This window comes from Netta rufina (genome assembly GCF_964035555.1).
Source record: "Netta rufina genome assembly, chromosome: 3".
In the NCBI taxonomy this organism is placed as follows: Eukaryota; Metazoa; Chordata; class Aves; order Anseriformes; family Anatidae; genus Netta; species Netta rufina.
In genome coordinates, this window is record NC_140125.1 from 85,649,862 (window position 1) to 85,676,563 (window position 26,702).

The 26,702-nt window shown below is 42.3% G+C and overlaps 1 protein-coding gene across 1 annotated transcript; it reads left to right on the forward strand.

Moving 5' to 3' along the window:
- Positions 1 to 22,769, forward strand: LOC311208520 (uncharacterized protein; the record flags this gene model as incomplete). Its single annotated transcript, XM_084285298.1, has 14 exons — positions 1 to 226; positions 3,246 to 3,365; positions 4,276 to 4,395; positions 5,526 to 5,645; positions 9,861 to 9,983; positions 11,099 to 11,181; positions 12,322 to 12,447; positions 13,327 to 13,372; positions 14,376 to 14,509; positions 17,156 to 17,284; positions 19,735 to 19,849; positions 20,344 to 20,478; positions 21,716 to 21,841; positions 22,648 to 22,769. 14 exons carry the CDS (start codon positions 1 to 3, stop codon positions 22,767 to 22,769), a joined length of 1,725 nt encoding a protein of 574 aa, XP_084141424.1.
- Positions 22,770 to 26,702: the final 3,933 nt, after the last annotated feature.

Sequence of the window (26,702 nt, forward strand, 5' to 3'; positions counted from 1 at the left end):
ATGGGTCAGCTGTGTGGACGGTGCATGCAGCTGCTGCGCGACTTCGTGGCCTTTGTTCAGAGGATGTCCTCGGACCTGCTGCACAGCATTAAGGAATGCTTAACCCTGATAATCAAATGCTCCTGCTTGAAGCAGGGCAGCTCGAAAGCCAGACAGCTGTACAAGCCCGTCCTGCAGCCCCACGAGCGGGTGACAGCAGAGGAGTTTCTGCAGCACATCGAAAGAGGTAGGCGCAAGTGTTGTTTGAAGGGGTTGTGAAAGGGCAAGGAGATGCTTTTGGGGGGTTGAAAACAGGTGGGGCTCCTCTGGCATGGCATAGAGCAGCTTGGTGGTGTAGGAAAGGACAGAGCTACAGAGCGCTGTGTGCATGGGACACCTGGAGCTGGAGCGGCACAGCAGTCGGTCTGGGTAGAAATGGTCAGCCCCTTTCTGCGGTGCCACCACTGCTAAAACATAATTCGTGCAAATATTTTTCTTATAAGCAAGTCCTTCTGGTAACTAAGTTAACTTTCTGAGTCTGTCACTAAAGCCACAAAGCTGGGAAGAGTCTGCACAGCACTGCAGGAGCCCCAAGCTGTTCGGGGCAAACTACGGCGTGGTTCTGGCTGCGTTGTGCACATCCATCCCTGCACTGCCTGCAGCACAGCTGGGGTTGTGCTGAGGGTGCCTGTGTTGTACGTGGGGAAGGTCAAAGTCACCCTGGGACAAGTGCCAGGGGGCTCCCAGGGCTTCTCAGACTGCAAGAAACTGGTCTGCAGTAAGTGCTTTTGTGGAAATGTTCAGACACAAGGCTTGAACACTATCATGGGATTCTGCCTGAATCACAGTAGGTCCCATAACTCCTAAAAAAACTCCCCTGCTTTACATGTTAACTCTAATCCCCCTCCTTATCTTCCTTGGGTATCCTCTCTATCCTGTCCTGAGATACAATGTATTAATAGGAAAGCTTTTTTATTATTATTTCATTCCTACAGTCACAGAATGTCTTCCTGGATGAATTCATTTTGTTGGTTGTCCAGCCTAAAATCATTTCTTGTCTCACACTTGAAGGGGGTGCAGCTGCCTGTTTGTTTGTGCTTTGTCTCACAGCCAGTCACACGTATTGTGTTAAGCTTAACAACACCGGGCTAAAGCTAATAGACAAAATTACTCTCATTTGCATGAAGGGTGCAGGACACCACAAACTACTGTTTCTTTACTGGCCTTTTTGACATAAAACCATCTTGTGAGGTGGACCAAGAGAGACATTTACCCCTGGTGTGACACAGTTAATGCTGTTTGGACCGATCTGTCATGGGACAACCTCTGGCATGACCGTTGTGGTGCTGATTGTTTGGAACATGCCTGGGTCAGCCTCAGCCTGTGTCCCTACTCTGTGAGTGCTGGTCTCTGTGCTGTTGATGTGTTTCACTAACTGTTGCCTATCAAGCACTGGCTAAATCCAGAAGTCCGTATCCAGAACAGGACTAGACCTTTCAGCTTTGTGTACAGTTTTTCCAGGGCCAAACATTGTATTCCAAAGACTAGCATGCTCCTGACCATGTAAGAGTGCATTGACAGATCAGGTGCAAGGAAAGGGTGGTCTGGAAAAAACGGTGAGAGCAATATGGTCCTTTGTAGCACCCACACAGGTGCTTCCTGAAAAGAGTAAGTGTGTGTTTTCCTGAGAAATCCCTTTCTCTCTGAGATGGGTCTACAAGGGGCTGGTCCATCTTGGCTCCTGAGGAGCTGGGGTACAGCAGCAGGGAGCCTTGAGCTTCTGTGGCAGCAGTGCAGAGGTGGCCGTGCATGCTTTCAGCAAGGTCCCAGTGTCTGTGAGAGCAGATAACCAGGGTTAATACTCTGAGTGACCAAATCCTGCTGCCAAGATAGATAGAAGCACAGAAATCTCAGAACGAGAACCAAGACACATCCCTCTTTAGCACTTGCCTGTGTATTTTATTCCAAGATGAGGCAAGCCCATCCTCAGTTTTGGAAAAAAATATAATAATCAGAGAGCCAACACTTGGACAGGTGGAATGCAAGGAAAGACTTTGTGGTTGGTCATACTCAGCTGTTAGCTAGGGCAGCAAATGCTTGATATTAGAAGTAGGTAAAAATGCACAGCTATGTGGGAGATTCAGGTAGTCAGTGTGTGAGGAATGGAATTAGACCACAGGAAGCGATTATTGTTTTTTTTTTTACTAAAACCTTACACACACTGGCCTTCCCTTTGTGTTTATTGTTAATTATTAAACAAAACTGAGCTTTATATGAAGCAGGTCTTCTGTGAAACACTTACCTAACCCTGAAGGTAGGAGTTTGTTACTCTTGACATGGCAGCTTTTAATGGCTCGAGATATTGTCTGAGTTTTGCATTGAGGCATGTGAAAGCTCACACTCCTCACATCCCCCACATCTGTTATCCCATGGGAAGTAAAGTAGCTAGATCTTGTTGTTCACAGAGATATTTCTACCTAAAATACTGCTTTAATCTCCTGTTTAAAAATACATCTCGTGCTTGTGTGCTCCACCAGTGAATTATCCTACATTACCTTTTCAGCAGTTTATACTGTTGAGCATTGGTTCAATGGCCTTTTTTTTTTTTTTTTCCCATTCCATGTTCCATTCCATGCATTACAAGCACATCATACAGTGACTTACAGAAGTCATGCGTGACTGCTATTGCTGGACTCGTGGTGGTTATTACTGAACATCTGGTTCATTCCTACTATCATTCTCAAGAAGAGGTAGATTCATGCTAGGAATTTGAGCCTGAGGCAAGTCCATTTGCAATCTGTGTTGCTGGTCCCTGATATCCTTTATTATACTGCAATAGAACCACAGCAAAAATAAAAAGTAATAAATTAAAAATACGTACCTCTTCTATAGCTTATAACTAAAAGCACAATTTTCAGTAGATATATTTTAACAAAGATCTGTGATTCAGGAAGAGATAAAGTTTTATGGAGAACAAGAACACCTTCATTTACACTAGATTGCATAAAAGTGTCTAAAGGTTATAATTTATCTTGCTTCCAATCACTAGTTTCAAGAACATCATAAGAGTCATTGCCAAGGACGGGTTATTCCAGGTTCCTTTATTGCAGCTGCTCCTGGAAACATGAATAAGGACAGATGGTCTATACGGGGTTGTTGCAGTACAAATATCTTTACGTGTTTTTTGGCTGTAAACTTTAATTTCTCTGTGTGAACTATCCTTTTTCAAGTGTAACTGAGTCTGCGCTATATCTGTATATCTTTAGGTTTTGAAACGTCACCACTTGGAAAGGACCCTCTGGAAGCCTTGAGGACCTTAGCTTTCTCAGAAAACCCGGGCTTACAGCAGTCTGCTGCTCTCTATTACTTGCACATGAGCCAGCACAGTAAGTTATCTCAGTGCATTAGAAATTTTTCACATAATTATAAATAAAATTATCTTTTCGAACTGTGAAACTTCCTTAGATTCATTAATCAAGTTTTTTTCCTTTCATGCTATATTGCTTGCCAAGGAAAATGGAAAAGGTGTCATTGCCATGTGGGCAGAGTCATTCTAGGTTTTACTATGAGAAGATAGCTCAACATTATAAAAGACTGTCATTTACCTAATTGTAATACTTCTGAAAAAAAAATCAGCAGAATCCCAAGTAGTTAGAGTATTCTGAATCTCCTGAGAGCGATGTAGTTAAAAGTCTGGTGGCAGGAAATGGACATACATGTAGTGATCTTTTAATATTTAATATTATATAATTTTTGGAAGAGGACAAAGCGCTGGAGGCCAGATTGTAGTGGAGACAAGAAGGAAACATTATGCTTTGTACCCACTACTACATGGGAGCGCTGGGTTCCTGAGGTAATTTTTAAACAAGTCACCCTTGATATGCCAAATAAGATTACAGCAAGAGTTTGGGTTGTACATAAAGGCAGAAATAGCAGCATCAAGAAGAATGCTATTTATTTATTTATTTTTATTTTACCTTGAGCTTTATTCCATGTATTTCTTCTGGCTAAAAAGTGCAGACCGCCACAACATGAGGAGCTGCTGTGAGGTGGAATGACCTGTTTGGTAGCAAGGCATGTTGGTTCTCTTCACATAATGTTTTTGAAGTACTTGATTATCCAAAACCTGTTCAAGAACTTTGGCCTGTTTTGCCAGTAGCAAGGTAGTTTAAATGGTGGGGAACACCACTCAGCCCATTTACATGTATGGTAGCACCTGGGGCCCAAGACAAGAGAAAAATGTGAGAAACTCTGGTTAATGATGAGACTTCTGAGTGTTTCCTCTCATTCCTGCAGTGAATATTCCCCTGCCAGCAGAGCATCTGGAACCCTTCTATGCCTTACTACGGTCTGCTGACCTGGAGGTGCAACAGATGTCTTCCTTGTCCCTTGTCAACTTTCTGCTGGAAGGAAATAGTGAGTAATTAACAAAATATTTCCTGTTCTGGTGTAAAAGCTTCTGTTCAGCAAGACTTAGTGCAGAGGTAGGGCACATCTCTATAGCTAGGTCTACACAAATCCAAAATCCTGTTTTTGTGTTCTAGATAGGACAGGTGTGAGTCTGTTTTTGTTTGCAAGCCACATAGATTCTGGTGTCATCAGGATATATTTGGCCCCCGATGCTATATCGTGTGGCAAGAAATCTTGGATCTGTGTGCAAAGGCTGATAATTTTTTCTCAGGCTGATGTGGGAATAGCTATGCTACTCTCATTCTTGGATTGAGAGCCCACCACTTAACTTTTGAAACAATAGGTACGGTGCTCAAAAACAAACTCAGTCTATGAGGTGGTGCTCATTTCCCTGTTATTTATTAACTGACCCTCAGTCTTAAAATGCTTACGGATTGGAAAAAAAAAAAAAAAAGAAAGAAAAAAAAAAGACGTTTAGATGTTTAGTAGAATTTAGTAGAATTTGCTTTAGCTAGTAGGGCCCACATAATTGATATAAGGCCTGGGAACTGCAGATGACACACTTCCCACTACAGTTTGATTGACAAGGCATTAACACCCCACACATCCTCAGTGGAGAACTACTGCTGCACTCCCTGGCACCTGGGCTACAACGGGTATCCATCACTCTATCCCCTACCAACAGAAGATAGGATTAGTCTTCATTGAAGCCATTTTTTTCTTTCATTTTCTTTTTTCAAGGATCTTGCTGCAAATAATATCAAGTCACTATTTACAAGTTAAAAAAAAAATAAGGTAGATTTCAGGACTAAAAAGGGGAGCATCTGAGTAAATTGTGAACCTGTTGGAAAACAGCAGTTGTAGTTTCATGAACCTTATGGTTGAAAACAGACTTTCTAGCAGAAATGTTTGGGAGCATCTGAACATCTCTTACACTGTTTAATGAGTCTAAAGATAGATAAGCAAACCAAGCTAAGGGATTGCGAGTGCCTTTCAGGCTCTTTATATGCTAGGTCCATTTTGCGCAATCATATGATATACCCCAAAACAATCAAAGGAAGAAGATATATTCTTTTCACAAAGGCATTAACTGTTTACTTTCTGGTTTGTCCATTTGTTCTTGAATTTATGAATAGTTGACAAAGAACTGGTTGTGCAAATGGGTTTACTTGAGCCAATTCTGGACCTGCTTGAGTCAGATGATCCCACTGTCCAGTGTAATTCCTGTGCCTGCACCATGACTTTGGCTGTTTCAGGTGAGTATTCTGTTCTTTCCCTTTCTCCTCTGCAGTGAATTCATTCAACTCTTGTGACATATTTCAAGGTGACACAACTTATTTGCAATTGCTTTGAGTCAAAAGAGGCAGCAGCAAATTGTAGTGTTCTTATATCAGAAATTCAACATGTTGGGATTCTGGTTAAGATCTTTTTCTCAGCCAGGCTCATTTAAAACTCCTCTTGTAGATGAGGCTCTCCATTTATCTTCATAGCCCTTCTGGGCATAAAGTATATGTTCCAGAAATGGAACATAGCGATTCCATCTGCTGTTTTGGGATACCACATACCTCAAGCGTTGTTACAGTCAGAAGATGTACATAAATGCTGCAGAAGTTGCATTTTGAATTCATCTCTTCTGAAATGCAGGTAACCAGAAATGTGCAGTATTCCAGTTGGGGTCTCACTGATTTTTTTACTCTGGCAACCAGGAAAATACATTGTGTGATACATCTGATGATTGCAGTTGCTCATTATATCATTGCATCATGGTGCTGTTGTCATCCTGCAACTGATTTAATCACTTAGTCTTTCTCCTCCTCTGCTGCTATGTCCTGCAGACATCAGTTTGTTAAGGGTCTGCAACAAAGCTCAGCCCCAGTTACCAAAAGAAAAGTTACCACATTGGTCTCCCAGAAGGCTGAGAGAGGCAGGGTGGATGTGTAACTTTCTCACTTAGGTACTTATGTTACAAAGGGGGATAAGCAGGATCCAACTACATCAAAGTGCTGATTTGCATTTTATCCCATCTTTCAATTATCTGCAGGTTTTAAAATAGTTTTCCCTTTGAAATTTATTTTTAATCATTGCGTATTATTACAGTCAGGTTAAGTACACTGCATTCTGTATTACTTTGTATGGAAGGCAAATTACTTCATTTAAATGTTTTAATTAGGCATCTCATCACTAAAATTTTAGATGCCTTGCACTAGAAGTTCTTTCTTTATGTATAGTCAGTGAAGTTTTGCTCCTGAAGATCTACAAAGGCAGATTCCTTTGCCTGTTTTAAGCGACACACAGAGGAAGGGACTTCTTTAGGAACCTAAAGATATTCTTTAGTCCTGAAGGCTCTCTGGCCCTCCAAGCTGTTTCTGTCTTTCCCAAGATGTTGGGAACCCTCAGATGCAATTTGCCTTCATTCTCTGTTAAGGATGGTCACCTAACACCACTGCATGCTAGTGTACTTCTGAGTACAAGTGGTTCACGTTAAACACTCAAGAAGCTTTCAAATTGTATAGGAAGTCATCTGCTGAACAAAGAGGTAGGCAGTGCTGCAAACACATAGGCTGGGTTGCTGCCTGGGATTTAGAGCAGGTTTGAAGATCTCTGTCTGAGCTTAACTAGGCTTTAGATGGACTGGATACATTTATTTCTTTTTCAGAATATGTTTTGCTACCATCGCAGTGAGACTAAAGCAAGAAGCAATTCACTAAAGTTTATTTTAATTCTAACTCACAGACTCTGGTATCTTATAGGGTCCACTTGAGAATTCTGTTTGGTCATGGCCTTCAAGTGTGCCATTCATGCTTCAGAATGATTTTTAAAAGATAAATATGGAAGCAGAACAAAATCAGGAAGATCCTTTAGATAGCTTTGAAGTGACTAAATCCATATATCCAAGAATGGCAACGTGTGTTAACTCTGCTGCAATAAGCATCCAAAACTGTGCAGAGTGCAGCTGTTTAGAAATGTGACTGCAAGTTATACATGTGAACTGCAATGTCCGATACTGACCAGCTGCCAGAAAGAGCTGAACACAAAAACAGCAAACAAGCACATTCAGATTAAAAGGATTTCAAGGCCAGTTTGTTCCAACACCAGCATTTGTCCGCACAGGAACAGGACATATGTACATTTGCAATTATCTGCAGCTTTTCAACCTGTGAGTGAAAGTAATCAGTTCTGGGATAAGAACTCTTCTCAGAGAAGAGCAGAACTCAATGTTCACAGCAAGGGTGCAGGGAGGCCTGAACATCTGCACTAAGCTAAGCAAAAAGGATGCAGTGCACATTCAAAGCTGTACTGTCAGAAAAACTTTCAAGCACACAAAGAGCAGAAAGTGCAAAGAAAAAATTTGTAGACGCAGGTTTCCAGGTGAGTTATTCAAGCCCAGCTTGAGTAGATGTTATTGATTGTCCTACTTTAGAGTAGGATGGGGACATGTGTTTCCCTGTCACTATGTACCTTGAAGATTTTTCTTTCTTTAAGAAGCAGAACTGGCTTCTCTGGGCAACCTGTGCCAGTGCCTCACCACCCTCAGAGCAAAGGATTTCTTCCTAATATCGATCTAAATCTGCCCTATTTTAGGTTACAGCCATTACTCCTTGTCCTGCCACCCCACTCCCTGATGAAGAGTCCCTCCCCAGCTTTCCTGCAGGCCCCTTTTAGGCACTGGAAGGCCGCTGTAAGGCCTCCCTGGAGCCTTCTCTTCTCTGGGCTGAACAACCCCAATGCCCTCAGCCTGTCTTCACAGGAGAGGTGCTCCAGCCCCTTGATTGTTATATTGGAGAAATGATCGTCTACAAAATTGACCTGAAAATTTCACCAGTGTAATTGCTTTCCACGTGACCCGGCTATTTTTAAATACATGTCTTTTCCCAGAACAATTATTTCACTCGAAATTGAAAATATTTTTTTTTTTCCAGCATGAAAGCATTTCCTTAAGTATAAAATATACATGTGAAGGCAAAAAGAACACTAAAAAGAGAACACTATTCTGGAACACTAAGCTAATCTCAGCTGAACTATACTTGAATATATATCCTGGATCATCTGTGTGTTAGTTCCCCAGTATAGAACAACCCCAGATATACAAGTAATGTTTTTTTCTCTTAGCTCTCTAAGTTAGTTGGCACATGAAGAGTTGATCTGATCCAAATACCTTCACATTTCTTGCTTTCTTGTGCTTCATTTTTTTCTAGCAAGCCTTCAGAGACTGGCCATTGTTTAGACTGTATAGAAATGTACATAAATAAATCAATACACAAATAAAACTCCAAAGGACTTTAGTTTTGCTCAAATAAACAATGAACGATATATACTATGGACTTTTTCTGTTTGTGAAGAAATCTGCAGAATACTGTGATACTGAGAGAAATCTTCACTGGTCTAATTCACATTTTAAAGTCATCAACTTCAAAGAAGACCACATTATTTCAAAACCATGCCATTAGTATGCTTATAAGTAAATGAGATAAGATACAACCAGTGAAAGAGGACCATAGCCATCTCAGTGTGGCAGCAGGTTATTTGTTGCAAACGTTTTGTTGGCCTCCTGGCAGAGGTGTAGAGAAGAGCACAAGGGAAGGACTCTCTTTTCCATAAGACTCAGCTGAGGCTACCTACAGTAAGTCCAAAACAAGAGGAGCAGAAGTAAAAGCAGATTTTTTAATAAATTAAATAGTATTGCCTAGCATAGTATAACTTTATCATATGCAGTATATGTATTTAGACAGTATATAAACACGTTATATAGTATTTGATATAGTATTTTGTAGTAGTATTTAAGTATTACTGTTATTTTTTATTTTTTTTTTTAATCCAATGGTCCCAAGGAACTCTGCAGATCTTTTTTAAAAATCTTCTTGTACTCCAGGATGGTGAATACAACTGTACCACCTAATACACTGCCGTGCAAGGAAGTATAAAGACTTCAGTGAAGCAGAATCTTTCCTAATTCCAGTAGTTAAGGCAAATTCTGTCTTTAAGAAACCTGTGCTTTGTTTGTAGCTTTCCCTGGGGTGGTACAGACACATTCAAAGAGAAAAAGTCCTGAATACACCCTGCTAAATTACTTCAGTATTATCCATAGTTAATTGTATAGCTTTTGGTTAGCACCTTGTGAATAGCTTGGTCAAACATAGCAGGGATACAAGGCAAGCATGACACGTTGCTAAGCCATTTAAATGGAGTTGCATTGCTTTTATCTTAATCGTCCCACTCACAAAACAAAAGCAGTAAACCAGCTGTAATCTAGGACAAATACAGAAATCACAAGTTAGTGTCTTTTGCTTTGAGTTCCTGAAAGTTTTAAGAGGTTCCCTGGAGTATGCAGGGAGGTTTTGATCTATACAAAAGAATCAGAGAAGTGAACTATAAAGAAATCTAGTCCTGCCAGATGTCCTGCTCTTCGTTCTCAGTAAAGTGATACTGCTGGGAATGTCTCATTTCTTCCTTATTGTGATTTTCTTCCCCAGAATCCAACCGAGATGCTATTGGTGCTGCCCGAGGAGTTACCCCCCTACTGTCTCTTGCCAATTCCTATGATCCTAGAGTCCAACAAAATGCAGTTGGTGCAATTCTCAACCTCACACAATCAGGTACCTTCTGACTAACGGTTTAGCTAGAATTGCTGAAATAAAACATCTCACCAATAGAAAAATACATAATTCAAAAGAATTAAGGCAAGAACAAAAGCTTAGCTGAGCAATGAGTGATTTCCTTTGACTGTGGTATTCACTGATGATACCACATAGGCTGATTTCAATTTGGACTATCCTTAGCTAATGCAAGCCCTTTTTTGTGTAGTCCCAAAACAGGAAGGCTTGATTTTCAACCTCAAGGAGTTAAAGTACAAGGAATTAAATCATTAAAGAGAGAGAAAAATCATTTATTAAAGAAATAGTTTGGTCTATAAAGCTAGCAGAAATCTGTTAGTACTTTTAAGCGATCTCAGAAGCTTATCCAATGTCAAATTCTAGGATTGTTTGACTTATGTCCCTAACCTGATGTTGGATGATTCAAAATACAGATATTATGGACCTTCTGTTCTTCTCACTAAAAGCTCCTGGGATTTCTGCTTACAGCTTCAGCAAAAGCAGCATTTAGTCCTCTGCAACAGTATGTGTACTACCATACATTAGCTCTGAAACATTAGACCTAATCATTAAAATTAATGTTAACATTAAGTCCTTCCTATCTACATGGCATCATTGTGCCACACAACTGGATAGCACAGTCCTGAGTAATGCCTCTTATCTCTATATGGTAGGGAGAGTGGTTGGCAAGAACTGTTAGAGTTGGCTATTACACTTCCGCTATTATTCAGAATTCTGTTTAAGTTTTGTTTGTTTGTTTTACATGAAAATCACAGTGAACTTTGTATCTGAGGTTTTTTTCCAGATTCTCCAACAATTCAGATTGATGGTTGGATCTTGGAGGTCTTGTCCAGCCTTAATAATTCTGTGATTCTCTGAACAGGACAAGCAGAAAAACAGCAAGGGCACGATCAGTCAGCCTGCTAGTCGTTTTGCTGAAATGACTGCATACTGCTGTCTTGTACAAACTCTCAGCGCTGTGCTCTGATGGTTGGATGAGTGTCACCACTCTCCAGAGTCTGTCAGTTGTGCATATACCTGTTGAATGATGCCTCTAGATGAGAGGGAGGGAAGGGAAAGGACACACTAACAGCACCTTGTTGTTTTTTTAATGGCAGAGAGGATCCAACAGGTCCTGTGCAAGGAAGGAGCCCTGCCCGTTCTCATCTTTCTGCTGGAGTCTCCTGACTCAGAAGTGCAGGTATGGCTCAGGCAGGTCAGAGTTTCAAATAGGAGCAGCGTGACTGTAGGGAGAGCACAAAACACAGAACTGGGAAATGAGAAGGTGGAGAGAGGGGAAGGTTTCTCTAGAGAAGTGGGGCGGCATGTGAGAGCATCCTGGTGACACGCAGCTTGGTCAGACACCATCTATTCAAAACACCTGATTTGTTAGCTCCACAGGAGAAAGCTTATGATGCCAGCGCACACTAAAGCATGCACAGAATTGCTCTGCAGTTACCTTTCTGTGTCTTTTGGATCATCAGACCAGTTGCTGATAGGCCCGTTCTGCTGCTTTTTTGGCATCCTTTGATCTTCCGCTCTAAGCAATTTTACTAAGTGTTTTAAAAAGCATAACTTGCAAAGTGTTTTTTTTTCCCTCATTATTATACATACGTGGGAAATCTTCTTACTTTATGCCTACCCCAGACACCTCTTTGTGATTCTGCATACTTACCAGAGAACTGGTTCTTGGTTTAAAAGTTTGCTAATGAAGAACTATAAATCAGAGCTGTAAAGCTTAAAATCCGCTATTTCATTCATCCAGAGAAGCACAGGATTGTTCCCTCCACTGTTTATATTATCTCTGTTCAGTTCTCTAGTAAAAGTCTGAAGTACTGGAGCCTCCGAAAGTGCTTTCCCTCATATTCATCTTAAATTTTCCTTCTCTGCAGTTCAACCTGTTTCTTCTAATTATACCTCCCCAGTAATACATGCTTTAATATATATAATCCTGCCTAGCGTTAATGTTTAAATCCTTTGAGAACGATCTCTTGGCATGCTAGGGCAGTGACTACATCCAGCCTCAGTAAAACAAAGTATACATATAATACAGCAGATGTAGGTGAGCTAACTTAGGTGTGAGCAGTACAGCACATTCCCAAACACCCAGGGACCTCACGGGTTTGTGCAACGTGCGCTGCCACAGCACGACTGCTGTTGCTTGTCCTGGAGGGAGCCCACTCAGACCATTATCATGCCTACCCAACAAAATACCTGAAAATGAAAAAGCACTTTATTTTCATCAGTTCTCAATCTGAGCGTTTTTCTGATTTTTTTTTATGCTCTTCATTGTCATCACGGTGACTGCTTCTCTCCCTGTTTTTCTCTTGGCTGTCTGCAGTATTACAGCTGTGCTGCCCTGAGCAACATAGCAGTGAATGCTCAGCACCACGAAGCCATGCTGAGAACCGGTGAAAGATTCCTGCTGCGTGTGCTCACCTCTCTCCTATCCTCCCCTGTGGACAAGGTAAAGCTGTAGCTTTCTCTTTGTGTGAAGGTTTAGCATCAGAGCAGAGCTATAAAACTCAACTACCAGTTTCAGCATTGTACAATTCCGCTTATTAAAGGCCTCTGTGGCCTTTCCCATGAGGAAAGATACATACGTTTAAACAGATATTGGTTCTATGAGGGCTACCCATGGAGAAGGAAAAGGGAAATCATTAAAGCCCTGGACACTTCCTTTAGGCTAAGATGACCTGTTTTCTTTAAACTAGAAACTCTGTGTGAAATGGTCTGTTCGGGCTCTCGCTATCTGTGATCATTGTGTCTGTGACTGCAAGTATCTGGAGCACCTATTATGCTACTACTTCTCTCTCTCTCTCTCTTTCAATATACTTAGCTTTGACTGTATAGCTTCAAAGCCTGACATCTAGAAAATCTTGCTTTGCTGGGAGCCATACACTGAAAAAACTTCACTAAGATCCAATTCAGGATTTAAAGGGGAGAACTTTAAATTCTGTGTAGTCCCTCCTAGTTGAAAAAAAAAAAAAAAAAGGCAAAGCAAATGAGGAAAACAAATTCAGTCCATATATTTTCTTGTAATTGATTTGACATTTCTAAACTAAACCAACAACTGAACCTCACTGGCTCTCTTCCTCATCAACAGGATGACTAATGACTAATGCTAGAGGAAGTTAAAACAAATTTGTCAAAACTTGGACCAAAAAAAAAGTGTACAAAAACTTGTGCTCTGAAGATAATGTGGTAGCTTGCTAGTGTTGTCACATTTATTTTGAGTACAATAGTCAAGACCATGCACTACTGAATCCACTACTCTTTTTTCTCTCTCTCTTTTTTTTTTTCTTTTCTTTTTTTTTTTTTTTCTTTTTCTGTTTGGCACAAGCAGGTGTCAAGCCAGGCATGTGTTTGTCTAAGAAATTTGGCTACCAGTGGTAAGTAATATCTTAGAGATAAACAAAACACACTTTTTCCTTTCTCTCTCTGCCTTTCTAAGCAAGCAGTACGGGTTGGGAACCTTTCACATTAAAAGCAGAGACACTTATTTCTACTCTTTAGTTCGGTGTTACAAGGAGAGGGAGGTTCAGCATGCCCAACTAAACCTGCCTCAGAGCTCCCAGGCATGAGGGGGAGTACCCAGCGTGAGAGAGCCAGCACAGGTCTTGCATGCACAGAGCCCTTCTCTCCCTTCCGTGTTCCCCAGTCATTAAACCTGATCAGGACAGAATGTCTCCTGAAATTGCTGCTTGAGCAGGGGCCTGCCTTCTCCCAAGGCACCAATCTGCCTGTCATTAAACAAAGTTTTCTCCCGAGCATTTGTCATCCTCTTAAAATATCCTCTCCTATGAAATGCCCGTGATCCATTCCTGCGGCGTACTCTGGAGATGAAAGCAGAGAAGCTGCACTCTCAGTGCCAGAGCCTTAGGGTCCGGAGCAGAGGTGTTCATCTAGCAATTGCAGAGGCTCCTCATTTTCCAGCTGTCACAGTGACTGCAGAGCTGGGTGTGAAGGCACCGCTGCTTCGCTCCCTGGCGTGGGCTCTGTGGCCTTTGGGACTCCATCTGCTGGCTGCTCTGGCGGTGCCTCCAGTGCCAGGGAGCGCTCGCTGAGGTAGCAGGGCAGGCGTGAGAGGGCCATGACCGAGACAGGCGGTGCTCGGGGAGGCCTTTTTGTCTGCAGCAGGAACTGCTGCCTTCCCACCAGGCCTTAGGCCAATGAAGCACTCAGAAAATGCCCCTCGTTTCTTCTCACCAAGGTTCAGACACAAAAAGAAGGGTGTCCGAAGCTGCTTTCAAACCTGCATTGATCTTTTGGCAAAAAGGAGCCCACAAATGAGGTTTAATTCTTACAGCCAAGTACCCAGCGTTGTCCCATCCCACAGAGATCGGGACATCCCCTCTAACCTCATCACGTTTCACCATCATCTTCCCAAACCAGCGGACACCCAGGCTGAGATGGTCTCCCAGGACGTCCTGCCCAAGCTGTGCTCTCTCCTGGCCTCCGGCAGCGAGGCCGTGCGGCGCGCATCCGTCGCCCTGCTCTGGATCCTGTCCCAGCACCCGCACAACCAGGTAGGGGAGCTCATCCTTCCTCACGTCCTCAGATGCAGGATGGTTCCTTTGCCCACACTCAGGGCAAACACCACCATTAGCAGTGCAATACCAGGCAAACACACAAAGTCTGACTAGAGATAAACTACAGCAAACAAAAAAAGCAGACACTTCTGCTGTACTTTCAACCTCCACGTAAAACAGCGAAGCCAGTAAGCAGCGATCAACAAATTATTATTTTTAAATATGCTTTTTTATTACAGTGTTTAAAGGCATCCTTAGGAACATAGACGTGAAAGGTTTTTGGTAGGTATCTTAAGCTAACAGTAACCTCTTAGGAGTGATAGAGTTTGGTCAGATAAAGAAAAAAAAAAAGAAAGAGAGAGAAAAAAGAAGCAAGAACCTTTCCTGTCAGGTTGCTTTAAGCAGCAGTGACAACCTGGGTAACCACAGCTGGCCTCAGTGCCTTTTGTGGCTGAGATTTGAAATGTCCCCAGGGTATTGGAGTGCCTTACACCTTGTTGCACGTGCACAGCACAGTACAAGCCAAATCCGGCCTCCTCTAACTGGGGGACACAATGGACAAATTGGGAAAGCTGAACACCTCCGAGGCAGCACAGAGCTTCCCAAAGGCTTTGTGCAGGCCGCGCCAGCACCAAACACCCTCCTGGCGTGTGAACTGCCTCCTGCAGCCGCACACAATCTGCTCTCAGCAAGCTTGCCACTGACCTAGGCAGAGTTAGCTGGGGGCTATTTGCACAGCAAAAACATTACTACATCTCCAGGTTTGTTTTAGTGAGCAAACAGGGCTGGCCCTGAGGAGCAAGCGTGGCTGCTTTGTGCGAGCGAGCCCGCACGCTCTGAGAAGAGGCTGACCTCTCCTTCCTCACAGCCTGCCTCCCCACCTCTGTGCCTGCTCTGGCCTGATTTTTCAAGGCTTTTCAAGGTTTCTTTCACTCACCCAGACTGAATTCTGAGTGCCTGAAAGAGGAATTTCTCCATGGGAACAACTGTTGGAAAACAAAACGCCTCACAAAGCTAACCTTTACAACCAAGTCAAGTGATGCTTGAATTATTGCGAATGCCACACAAGATACAATACAGCAGAATTCATCTGCCCTTTCATTACCACGAATCAAAACTCTGAGAGTGCTTTGCACGAGTTCCCCTCCCCTTTCTTTTGGTCCCCTGGCCTGGCTGCTGACAGCGATTCCCGGCAAGTGCTGGACAACTTCCCTCCTGCAGGGGAATTTTACTCAGCCAAAGGAGAGTCCAGCACTAAAACAGTAAGGAAAGAGTCAGTCTCTGTGGGAAATGGCCTTTAAATCACATTCCTGTCCTGGAAATCAGAATGACAAGGATCTGCCAGCTCCAGGTGATGCTGCAGACTTCCCACTCCAGGTGCAAAGATCTTTGCTTCGCTCCCATCGTGCTACCTGGCAATCAGGGGACGGATGATGTTTATCCTGGCAAGCACTGCCTGCCCAGGGGGTTGAGTAGAGAACTGCAATTCTGAGCATAGGTGCTGCTGGAACGCTTTTCCTTGCTCTTTTACTTTGAATCTGGGGAGAAGCTGGGTCAATACTCGTTTGAACCACTCAAACCACTTCCAGTCAGATTCTCTCATGGTTCCTCACACTGTGCAGGCCTCAGCCAGGAGACAAAATCTGGATCCCAGCTGCACAACAGCCTAGGAAGAGGTTCAGCAGAATTTAGAGTACTGTCACTTGCTGATGTAGGGCTACGTAACCTGAAGAAGCTTGGCAGGGAAGTCATTATATATTGGAAAGTTCATTTAGAGCCTGTAGACAATTTCCTCCTCTCAGGCTGCAGCAAATCAAATAATGGTACCGTAGTCAATGGGATTACATGGAAAAGAGGACACACAGTCCAAAAGCACAGAAAACAGTCATTAATGGTAATTGAATTGGATAATCTAATATGATGTGGTTTCTACTGTTAAAGAGAAGGAAAAGTAGAACTAGAGAAAGTTACTGAGGGAACTGCTCGGGCAGTGACCCAAACTGTGAGGTCTGATCCATTTAGTATCAATATCGTGATCGGAGGAAGAGTACATTCAGGGAGAAAGCGACTCAGTGTAAGTCCCTCTAAAATATCCACCACAGAGCAGAGAAACTTACATGTCACCTCAGAGGATGCTGGCCAGAGCATGTTACTAAACTGATGCCTGATCACAAAGCATCCTAAATGTGAGGTCTGTTACTGTTGGGAAGGTAAATTGCTGGGGTACTGAAGGACACAGTGCTGCTGCTGCTGCTTCTCCAAGTACTCCCTTCGCCTTCCACTCCTGTCCCAACCACTCCTCCTCCCGCTCAGGATCACACATCCTTCCCCTGGCTACAATAGCTACCGCTCACATGGCACAGCAGCCCCTGGGGAGTGTTTGATGCAAACAAGGTGCTGCAAACAAAGAATAAATTCTAGACATTTATAGAGTATAAACTGGACCTTAGAGGCTGCAGCTCTCTATAGCAAGTGCCAGTTAGTAGACCGTGTTATGGGAGGAAAGGCACTGGGTGCAGCTGCTTTGCTGCTGGATTCAAGGAACTAAGCAATACCCTTCTCACAGTTTGCTGCAAAGTTGCATTGCTGTGTGTTGGTGCTGTCTGTACAGGGTGTAATGGGAATCCTGCTTGCTCTTCCCAGGACGCCCTGGTGTGTGCCGAGCTGCTGCAGAGCCTGGGGACGCTCCTGTCAGCACATACGACAGACCCTGTGATTGCCGGCCATGCTGCTTGCATCATCAAAAACCTGAGCCTTTCCAAAAACAGAGAGGTGGGTACCCGTTTTTTCCACTGATCTACCCCCTGGTATGCTGTGGTTCCATTTATATAAAACCAGCGTTATCCGCTGAAAGGTTTTATTATTATTACTTACAAGCCATATGCCAAGTGTACTCTGCACAAAATTGTATGAATAAAAGGACCTGATGTGCCATGGGGAAAGGTTTTACTTTTCCAATACAAGGCAAACGTGCTAAAGAAAACAAGAAATGTCTAATTTTTCCTATAAGTGATGTGTTTACCTAATTTGAATGCCCACATCATACTTAAAAAACATATTTCTAGCAAAGATACCCCAAACTAATTTATTCAGGAAAATCCATGGTTGGTTAGAATCTGAATCCTGATTTCCAGCTCTCACTCTTCAGATGCCTTCAGTTATCTATTTATGGGGTTCAAAACTGACCTAATTTCACTCCCAGTTTGTTAAATATATTCCCAGCTACTGATGTATATTATGTGTCTGTTTGGCCAGATACTTGTGCCAAGATGCTACAGACCTCTATCACCAACTTTTCTAATGAAATCCATATCCACAGATGCATTTCTCTTCTCCTCACCTCTAAAGGATACTCAGTTCTCTTAGCCACTTTTAGAAAGTACCACATTTCTATCACCTCAATCAAACAGTGCCACTAGAAACAATCAATTTGAGGGGGAAGGGAATGCACCAAAACCCGTGCCCTTTGCTTCACTTCCTACTACACACTTTTGGGGACTTAATTACATTTTTTTCCTTCATTCGTTATCCAATTACTGCTAGTTCCAGACACTGCTTTCCTGACACATCCAGTGTCTGAAACAAGAACTTTTCTGCTTCTGTGACTTGCCTGATTTCAGGCTTAGAAACATCTTTGTCCTTCCCTTTTTTACATTGTTAATTCCCAGTTTTGCAGCTCCTGTGCTCTGTTTAGCTTTATCAAGATCAATTTAGGCTGAAATACCAAACCACAGTGCAAAATAAAGTTGTCTCTTCTGCAGACAAAGATTATTCTTGCATTCCTTTGTCCTTCTCTCCCGTGATGTAAGAGAGCACTCAATCCACCTGGAATAGATTTAAACCACTCAAAAGGAAAACTCTGCTATGGGTCCATGAACCTGACTAATGATGAGGAATGGGACAAACCTTTCAGCAAGTTTGAAATGGGGATGTGAATTTCCAATAAAGTTTTTCACTTATACTAGCAAATATAGGAATTATATTAATTTTATATAGTCGTGAAATCAATTTTTGCAGGGAAATGCATTTCCTCAAACTCAAGGCCCACATGAGAAGTAAAAATGGACCATGCTTTCAAAGTTTGCTTTAGAAAAAAAAGCCATATTTGTCAGTTAAATTTCGTGACTTCATCCTGTCATCAGCAGGGAGCTGGTTCATTTTCATAAAAGCTTTATATTGTGCCTTGTAACATATTTATCACTCACTGCAGAAACACACCCACAGACAAGAGTAGGAGTGCCAGGTTTCCAGGGTCAGTTCTAAAACACATAAGAGTCCTTGTGACAAGAGGGAAAAAATTGTTGTTTTTATGGCAGCAAGACACAGACTGCGACAGTTTGAAAGGCAGGAGTCTTGAATCCAACTTCAATCACTAAGTGGCAAGTTAAAAAATCGCAACATAAAATGAGCATACAAAAAAGATGATCTCTTTTGTTGGCAGTCATCTGAACTCCCTCACGGAGGTGTGAGCAGCTCCCATTATTAGGATTTCCCTATGAGCTGGAGATTCAACTTCCCTAATAAGTCATCTATGGGTGACTCCCTCAGGATTCATTCCTTGGTCTCAGGGACTTTTAATCCAGGTTGGCACAGGCTAAGTCTCCTATCCATTGTCAACTCAGTCTCTAAAACATAGATCCCGATGCAGAGATGTGCTGGCCCAAACCACTTTTGGCATAGCAGATTCAACCTAAAAAATGAGCTGTACACAGAAATGTTTAATTTGTAATAACCCTCCATAGAAACAGGACTCACCTTCATCAGAGGTCACCTCCTATTCCTGCAGGTCAGAGCATTTCAACACTAGAAAGTTTTCAAAGCCTCAGATGCAGAGAATCTGGTAAACTTCCATGTTTCCCCATGCTCAGCCCTGCAGTACTCATGTTATTCACCTCTGCACCAGGACTTTAGCAAACGACAGCCTAATTCTAACATACAGCCCAATAGGGTGGTAGCAAACCAGTGAAATCTTTGAGCTCCAGGAATGATCTGTGATCATGAGAACATCCCACAGACAGGCCCTAGGAAACACCTAAAATCAGGTGATCTCTGAACAATTCAAAGTGTTTGTCAGCTGGCTGCATTAGATCTGGGAGAAGAGAGATTTCCATCACATTGTCCTAGCCCCCAGTATTGCTCAGAGACACGCAGTACTTCTGAAGCCCTTGGGCACCACCAAAACACGATGGACGTGCTGAACATCGATCTCCTTCTTGTTGCAGAGAATCATCGAGAGCCCGTGTGTTGAAGGTCTCCTCCAGGCCATGCTTTCTATTGACATCCGAGAAGACTCTCTCCACTACGTGACGTCTTGCCTTGCTGAGCTGATGAAGGAAGGTAGGGAAGCAACCTCACCACGAATGGCTTCTTCTGAGAAGCGTTCGCATCCTTTAGTGATCCTAACTGGAGTCAAAGCCCGGGTCTCTCCTTTAAATTCACTGGAAGTTTTGCCATAATCTGGCATCTGCTGTGACTGCCATGCAGCCAGTGACATGCCTTATTTAACTCTGCCAGAGGTGCCCAGCAGCTGTGAACCTTGTGCACAAAATGGTGCAGTCTTTCAGAACACAAACCCAACAAGGCAGAAACCTCACAGCCTTTCTCTGAAGCAAATCCAGTGACCTACATGACTGAGAGCATGACTTCAACACACGGCCCTAGGCTTTGCAACCTAGAAATACTTCCTGCAGAGGTTCAGCACTTATTTTGCTTTTCCAACTCTGTAAAGGATTTCTGATTTAGGCTATGTGTTCTGGCAGATTTCTTACCTTCTTTTCTAGGGCACCAGAGTTTCTGCTTACAGACTGCTCTCCTGTCTTTCTGTCTCCTAGAAGGAGCCACGTTACGCATGGTCCAGCGGATGGATGAACCCCTGACGAAGTGCTTGGTGAGACTGGCTGGCCAAGTGGAGCATACCGAGCCATCCTTCCAGGCTGCCTCCATCATCCAGCACATGATAGACCACGGTAACTGTCACACAGCACTGACTGTGCTTTCAAAGATATTTATGGCTGCCTGAAGAGAAATGAGCCTTTTTCCAAAGGAGCGAGCTGTCAAGTACTGAGCAACCTTTAGCATTCCTCTGTCATCTTCCATCTGGTCTCAGCTAATTTGTTAGCTCAAAAGAGCCTCCACTCACCCTAGAAATACAGACATAGTAGTGCTTGAGTGCACAGGAAAGCCAAGAGATGAAATGGGACCATAGATAAAGATCTGAGTCAGGTGTTTGCTGCCCTCTTCATGCACCACCATTCTGCAGGGCTAGCCTGTAAGCCAGTTCTGAGGTCCTTAAAAACAGGTTTAAGCAGAAAGTTGGGATGATGTAAAATACTCCTCACCAAGGAAATGAGAATGTTTCAGACGAGGCATTGCTGCACCTTTGTGTGACCTCTGCCAGTATATACAACGTGAGGGCATTCCCCACATATAGGAACAGAGGCTGGCAGAGACAATTGCAAGGGTTTTTGTGTTCCAAAATTTTAGATCACTTCTCCTTCCTGATCAGGAGAAGGAAAGCATCTTCCTGAAGCAAACACTGCTGTTGTAACTCTCAAATAGACTAGCAGGAGCCATGAAATGGGTTTTGAGAACATAGTCTATGCATTTTAAATTTCAGTGAGAGATAATGAAGAGAGCATAATTTTAACCCGCAGAAGACAAATAGTTTTATGCCCAAGATACTTGCCCTATGCAGCTGAGAACATCAGACTTGCAAGAAAAAGGTGTCCAGATTATTCTTGTCATGTTCTCTAAAAAAACATGGCTAGATGTTAATCCTTAGATGTGAGAGAAACCAAAGACTGGAGGAGGGACTCTAGTAAGGGAAAATACAAACCTGTTCCAATCCTACCATCAACTATTTGCAACAGAGTAGACCCTCAAGAAGTGATCGAGTCCGACAGCATCATTGCTTCAAAATGGGTGAAGCATGAAAGGCTGATCAGTCTGCACGTCAGCACGTGTCTCACACAAGGATGGGCTCCCCAGCGTGGCAGCCCGTTCAGCAGAAATCCTGCACGTCCTTTACCTGAAGCACCAGTGCTACCATTAAGGGTTGGAAGCCCTTCGCCATTCCCTGCCATGACCCTGGTAGTAGCTGAGGGCAGATGGGTCATTGCCGACCTTAAATGTCATTGCAACAAACAGCTTTAGAAGTGTTTTAAAGGCTCCTGCTGACCTCCGGTTGTTCTCCCATTTACGCAGAAAAAATGATGCGTTTGCTGAAGTGTCACATCAGGGAGATTCAAGCCTACCTCGAGAATTTTCTTACGCACCGAGAGATTCGCTTCCAGCAGCTGGGCATTTCCACGCTCTGCAGGTTGCAAGCAGGTACGTCCCTGCTGCTGGGCGCTGCCAAACGCTGCCTGCTCCCGTCGGAGGCACACGGGCCCGGCCCCGTCACCCCGTGTCACCTGCACTGCCCTGCGGTGACACTGCTGGGCAGCTGCCGCTGGGGCCGGCCCTGCTCACCAGAAGAAACCTGAGGGTAGCTGCTACCTTGCCTGTTTTAAGATAACTGAGAATATCTGATAGTAAAGGCAGATCTTATTTATTTATTTATTTATTTATTTTGAACTAAAGGCTTTCAGATCTGAAAGAAACAGAACTCAAATTTTTGCCCAATATGAGGATGCGTGGCACTAGACTCAGCCTAAAAGCTTTTCAGTTTTGAAATTTTTGTTTATTATACTTCAAGTTCTGTTCCTTTTAATATATATATAATATATTTAAGTTAACTAACGATGAGAGAGACAATATGGTGATCATTTATAGTAATATATAGTGTGTATCTTCACAAATGTAGAGCCAGTGCCAAGACCCTGATACATCTTTGTGTCTGCTATACAGAAACAGTGCATAAGGCTGAATTTGCCAACTCTGCTTTAGCCATCTGGATCAGGAGAAGTGAGCAGCAAACATTCTTGAACAGTTGTAAGAATGAAAATTGAACTAGTATCCGCTTTGTGTGGTAGAAAGATATTCTATCTTCTGTATATTTTTACGCTGTAATAAGAAACAACAACCTTATCCGACCAAAAATAGAAACATTCTAAGCATCTGCATTAAAATGCAGGGGAAAACACTTGGAGAGGACAATTACTGCAGCTTGCCTAACGCTTCTTTTTCCTCTTCAGATCCCGAATTCTCGTTAGCATTCAGGAAAAGCCAAATGGCCAAACTCCTTGAGCAAGTCCGCCAACAAACAGAAGAAACACAGGAGCTCCTTAGGGCAGCTCTTTGCCACACAGAGAGTTAGTATTTGAGCTGGATAGCTTATGAAAACTTACCAGATCCAAGAAGTTTTTGTGAGGACAACTCTTTCCATTGGCTCCTGTAGTTAAACTTTTCCTGCTACTTTCAGTTTCACTGTACAAGCAGCAAGTGCACAGCACCTTTATGAAAGGGATGTTCCAATAACAAGAACGGGACCAGGTCAAAGACAATCCCACGGATGCTTCATCTGCCTGCTTAAGTGTGCTTCACGACCACGGCTATGCTCCTTCCAGCTGCTCAGAAAACACATGTTATGCTTGGATAATCTTCGCTGGTTTTTTGTTTGTTTTTCCTTCCAAAAATCAGAAAGAGCTGTATTCATGAGGTTTTATTCAGGCAAAAGGCTGATTCTACCGAAGAGGCACATTTCAAGTATGCGGGCTACTTTGCATTCGTCTCCATTTTATTTCTGTTCCATGTCTTGTTTCAGAGCACACCCCAGCGACATTAACTGCATTAACACATTCTATAGAAGTAGAAAACTGCCTGCAGGTTACTGCAGAAGGTAACCGTGGAGGGACAACTCTCAGAAAAAATGCAAACAATTTGTAAGAAGCAAGAATAGGGAAGCACTATGGCTGATTCTTGCATACACTGCCAGCACCGCTGTCCAGCACACGAGCTAAGGCCCACTGAGGCAGGTAAATGTTACGAGCATTGCACAGAGCATGTTCAGAATATAGCAGCTACCACGAAAGGCCTGTGAGATGTGCCTGAGGACAGAAATCTATGTTCTGCAACTGGTACTTTATTTCCAAAGGGACCTGCAAAAGGGAAAGTGAACAAATTTGACAAAATTAGGAACTGATCTTATATTCTGATATCTCATTTTAAAAGGAGTAAGAGAAACCAAAAATGTACTAGAATGCTTAGTTTTGAATTCAACTAATTTTTGTATCTGTACACAGGTTACTGAACAGCCTTCCCTTCCCTTTTCTCCAGTGGGAACATAGCTGTCTCATGGTTTTCTTTGCCAATTGAAACAGTGTTTTTCAGAAGAAAAAAAAAAAAAAAAGTTGTAGCAGAGAGCCTTGAACTTATAGGGCACTCATTTTTTAATGTAGCTTTTTATTTCTAGGAAAAAGGTAATCTAATCATAGTCATCTAGTACTACCAATAATTTACTAATAATCTAATTACACCTTCGATCTATACACTTACTGTTTTTAACATTGAGAAACTGGCTGAAGCTTCTTTTTGAACTGACTGGAATACTGAAATTTTGGGATTACTCTTTTATAGTGATTATTGCTCCCAGATGGCATAGTTTCTTATGGAAAACAAAATAGAAAAGTCTTTGGGGGTACTTCTGACTGTGGCACAACTGTACGAGCTGTGGTACCAGCTGTAGAGCTGCTACTGGGTACAAATATGGAATAAATATTGAGGCAGATCTCGAAAAATCATTCTGCCAAGTAAGAGCTCACCATTTTACAGCGGCCCAAATCTCTAAGCTTTGGTTTGGTGCTTAGGGCAGGCCTTTTTTGTTTTGTTTTTTTTTTAGGTTAATGTTTAATTTCAGTAACTGCAAGTTCTCTCCAATTATAAGGTTAAAAACAAAACAAAACAAACAAACAAACAAAAAAAACCAAACAACCAAACCAAACAAACATTTAAAAGCCTCTCTACAGCACAGCACAAAGCCCTGTTGAAGAACAGGGTAGACAAATCTCAGATAAAGCAGTGCGGAATTATCAATATTCAATGGGACAGACAGGAATTTTCTTCTGAAATTTCATGTGAGAGACCCACGCACTCACTCCCAGGCAGTAGGGCTCACTGAAGCAGAAGACTAAACAGAGCTGAATGACACAGCTACGAATGAAACCCGAAGATCTCAAACTTCAGGCCACCTCCTTAGGTGATTTTAGATCATTTACCAGAAAGAAAATCAGTGCAATATTTTATGTCCAGTGGGATACGTAATGACATTAGAGTCTGTCCTCTATCTAATTTTCTTAGATATTTAATTGCAAACATTACTTCAAGGTCGTAGCAAGAAAGAAAATAACAAAGCAGTCTTCCTCAGGAATAAGGAGGTAAGAGATACGTAAATCAATCAAGCTAGTGGTGGATAGCCCAGGAGTTGTGCTGTAATGACCAATGTTGCCCACTCCCTGAATGTCACCCACAGAAATATCCGTTTTGTTGTTCAGATGTGAGCAAGGAGCTGAGTCTCACCAAAGCACACGGTCCTGTTGCTGTGAAAAGTTACTACTATCACCTATCTTCAGAAAAAGCTGTAACTTCTACGGTTGCTCATTCTACCTCACTGAATAATTAAGTGTTGCCTTTGATAGCACGAGTAACAAAGAGAGATGCAATCGCAGCCCAAAAAGCTGGCTTTCATTTGTTACTGTATTTTATTACCAAAAACAATATTCAAAGGAAAAGAAACTTTTTCCCTGCATTTAAAGAAAAGGGGGTTGAACCCAAGACTTAAAATTAATTTATTTTTTTTTGACACACACCTAATTCTACACTCATTCCCTAGCCTTTAGTTTTACATTGGGTCCTTGAAAGAAAGAATTTTTTTCTTCTCTTATTTGAAGTGCAAGCTTGGAATGAATATAATTATACATTATTTTTACTACAACCCAGTTCAAAAAACATACGAGAAATGAATCAGACTCTTCTGCATACTGCAAACAACAAACCAAATGTTGTAAAGTCTCACAAAAGTAATCAAGATCAACATAGCTTAAGCCTGAGCCTAAATGAATCCTCAGACATAAAACTGAAGCTAAGTCTTACTGGCTACATCTTTGTTCTGTCTGTAGTTGTGTAAGTGACCCTGCATTGGTTTTTCTTCTAGTAAAGAGATCAGAGGAAACTTAAAAAAAAGAAACCTAAGACCAGGAATAGCGAGAAGAGTTTTCCATCACAGATTGACTCCTGCTCCACCTATGCGAGAAAATCAAAATATAAATAGAAGTAAATATTTCAAACAAGTTTTATTTGGTACTTACATGCTAAACATTGGTTTAAAGAAAAACTACAGATTTTGGTCACTTCAAAATATTGTGGCTATGTACATGGAAAACTAAAGAAAGCAAGAAAGGATCCCAATTAATTTTACTGTGTCACAAGCCGTTATTCAAAGTTATTCTGACTGAATGGCTGTTTTTCCCATCCGGGTATTCTGGCAGATGGTCTCTTTTTGCTTTCCCATTGCTTTTATCCCATCTCCTGTGTAAGACAAACACTTGGCAGCAGCAGAACTTCAGAAGTCTCAGAAGATTTCTTTTGCTAGCACAGACTTTCTGCACAGCCTGAGAGCCTAGCGCAGTGCTCACTAAAGGAGAGTGCAAGAATCTTTCTGGTCCATCCTCCATTAGCATGAACTGAAGCCTCATAACTCCCATTTCCACCAGCCAAGGACGTACTCGTGGACTTCAGTGAGCGACACATCAAGCCCTAGTGGGTGTTTCCAACAGAAGTATCTAGTGAGCTCTGCCTGCAACAGCATTGGTTATCAAAGCATAAAAAGGTGCACGATTTTAGCGTTCTACCCAACAGCAACCAAAAGTGAGGGATGGTAGGAATCAGCATCAGACTAAAGAGAAAGCAACCCCCGTTGCTCCTCCTATCAGTCAAACTGTAGTGCATTATGAAAATCGCAGGCTGCATAAAAAGCACAAAAACGACCATTTGCCATTTGCTCTGAAACGAGCAAAACCAAAAAAAATCCCCAAACCTGCTTTATCATCCAAAAATCAAATATTTCAGGTTTCACACAGTCTTCAATAGTCCGATAAGGCAAAGGAAATGTCTTCCATCATTGGGAACAGCAGCAATTTACAGGACTCGGAACAAGGTACTTCCCTGTGTGGGTGTATGTGCATGCGTCTGTGTACACATCCTTTATAGGATTGTGAACATGAATGTAACTAAAAAAAAAAAATAAATCAAGTTT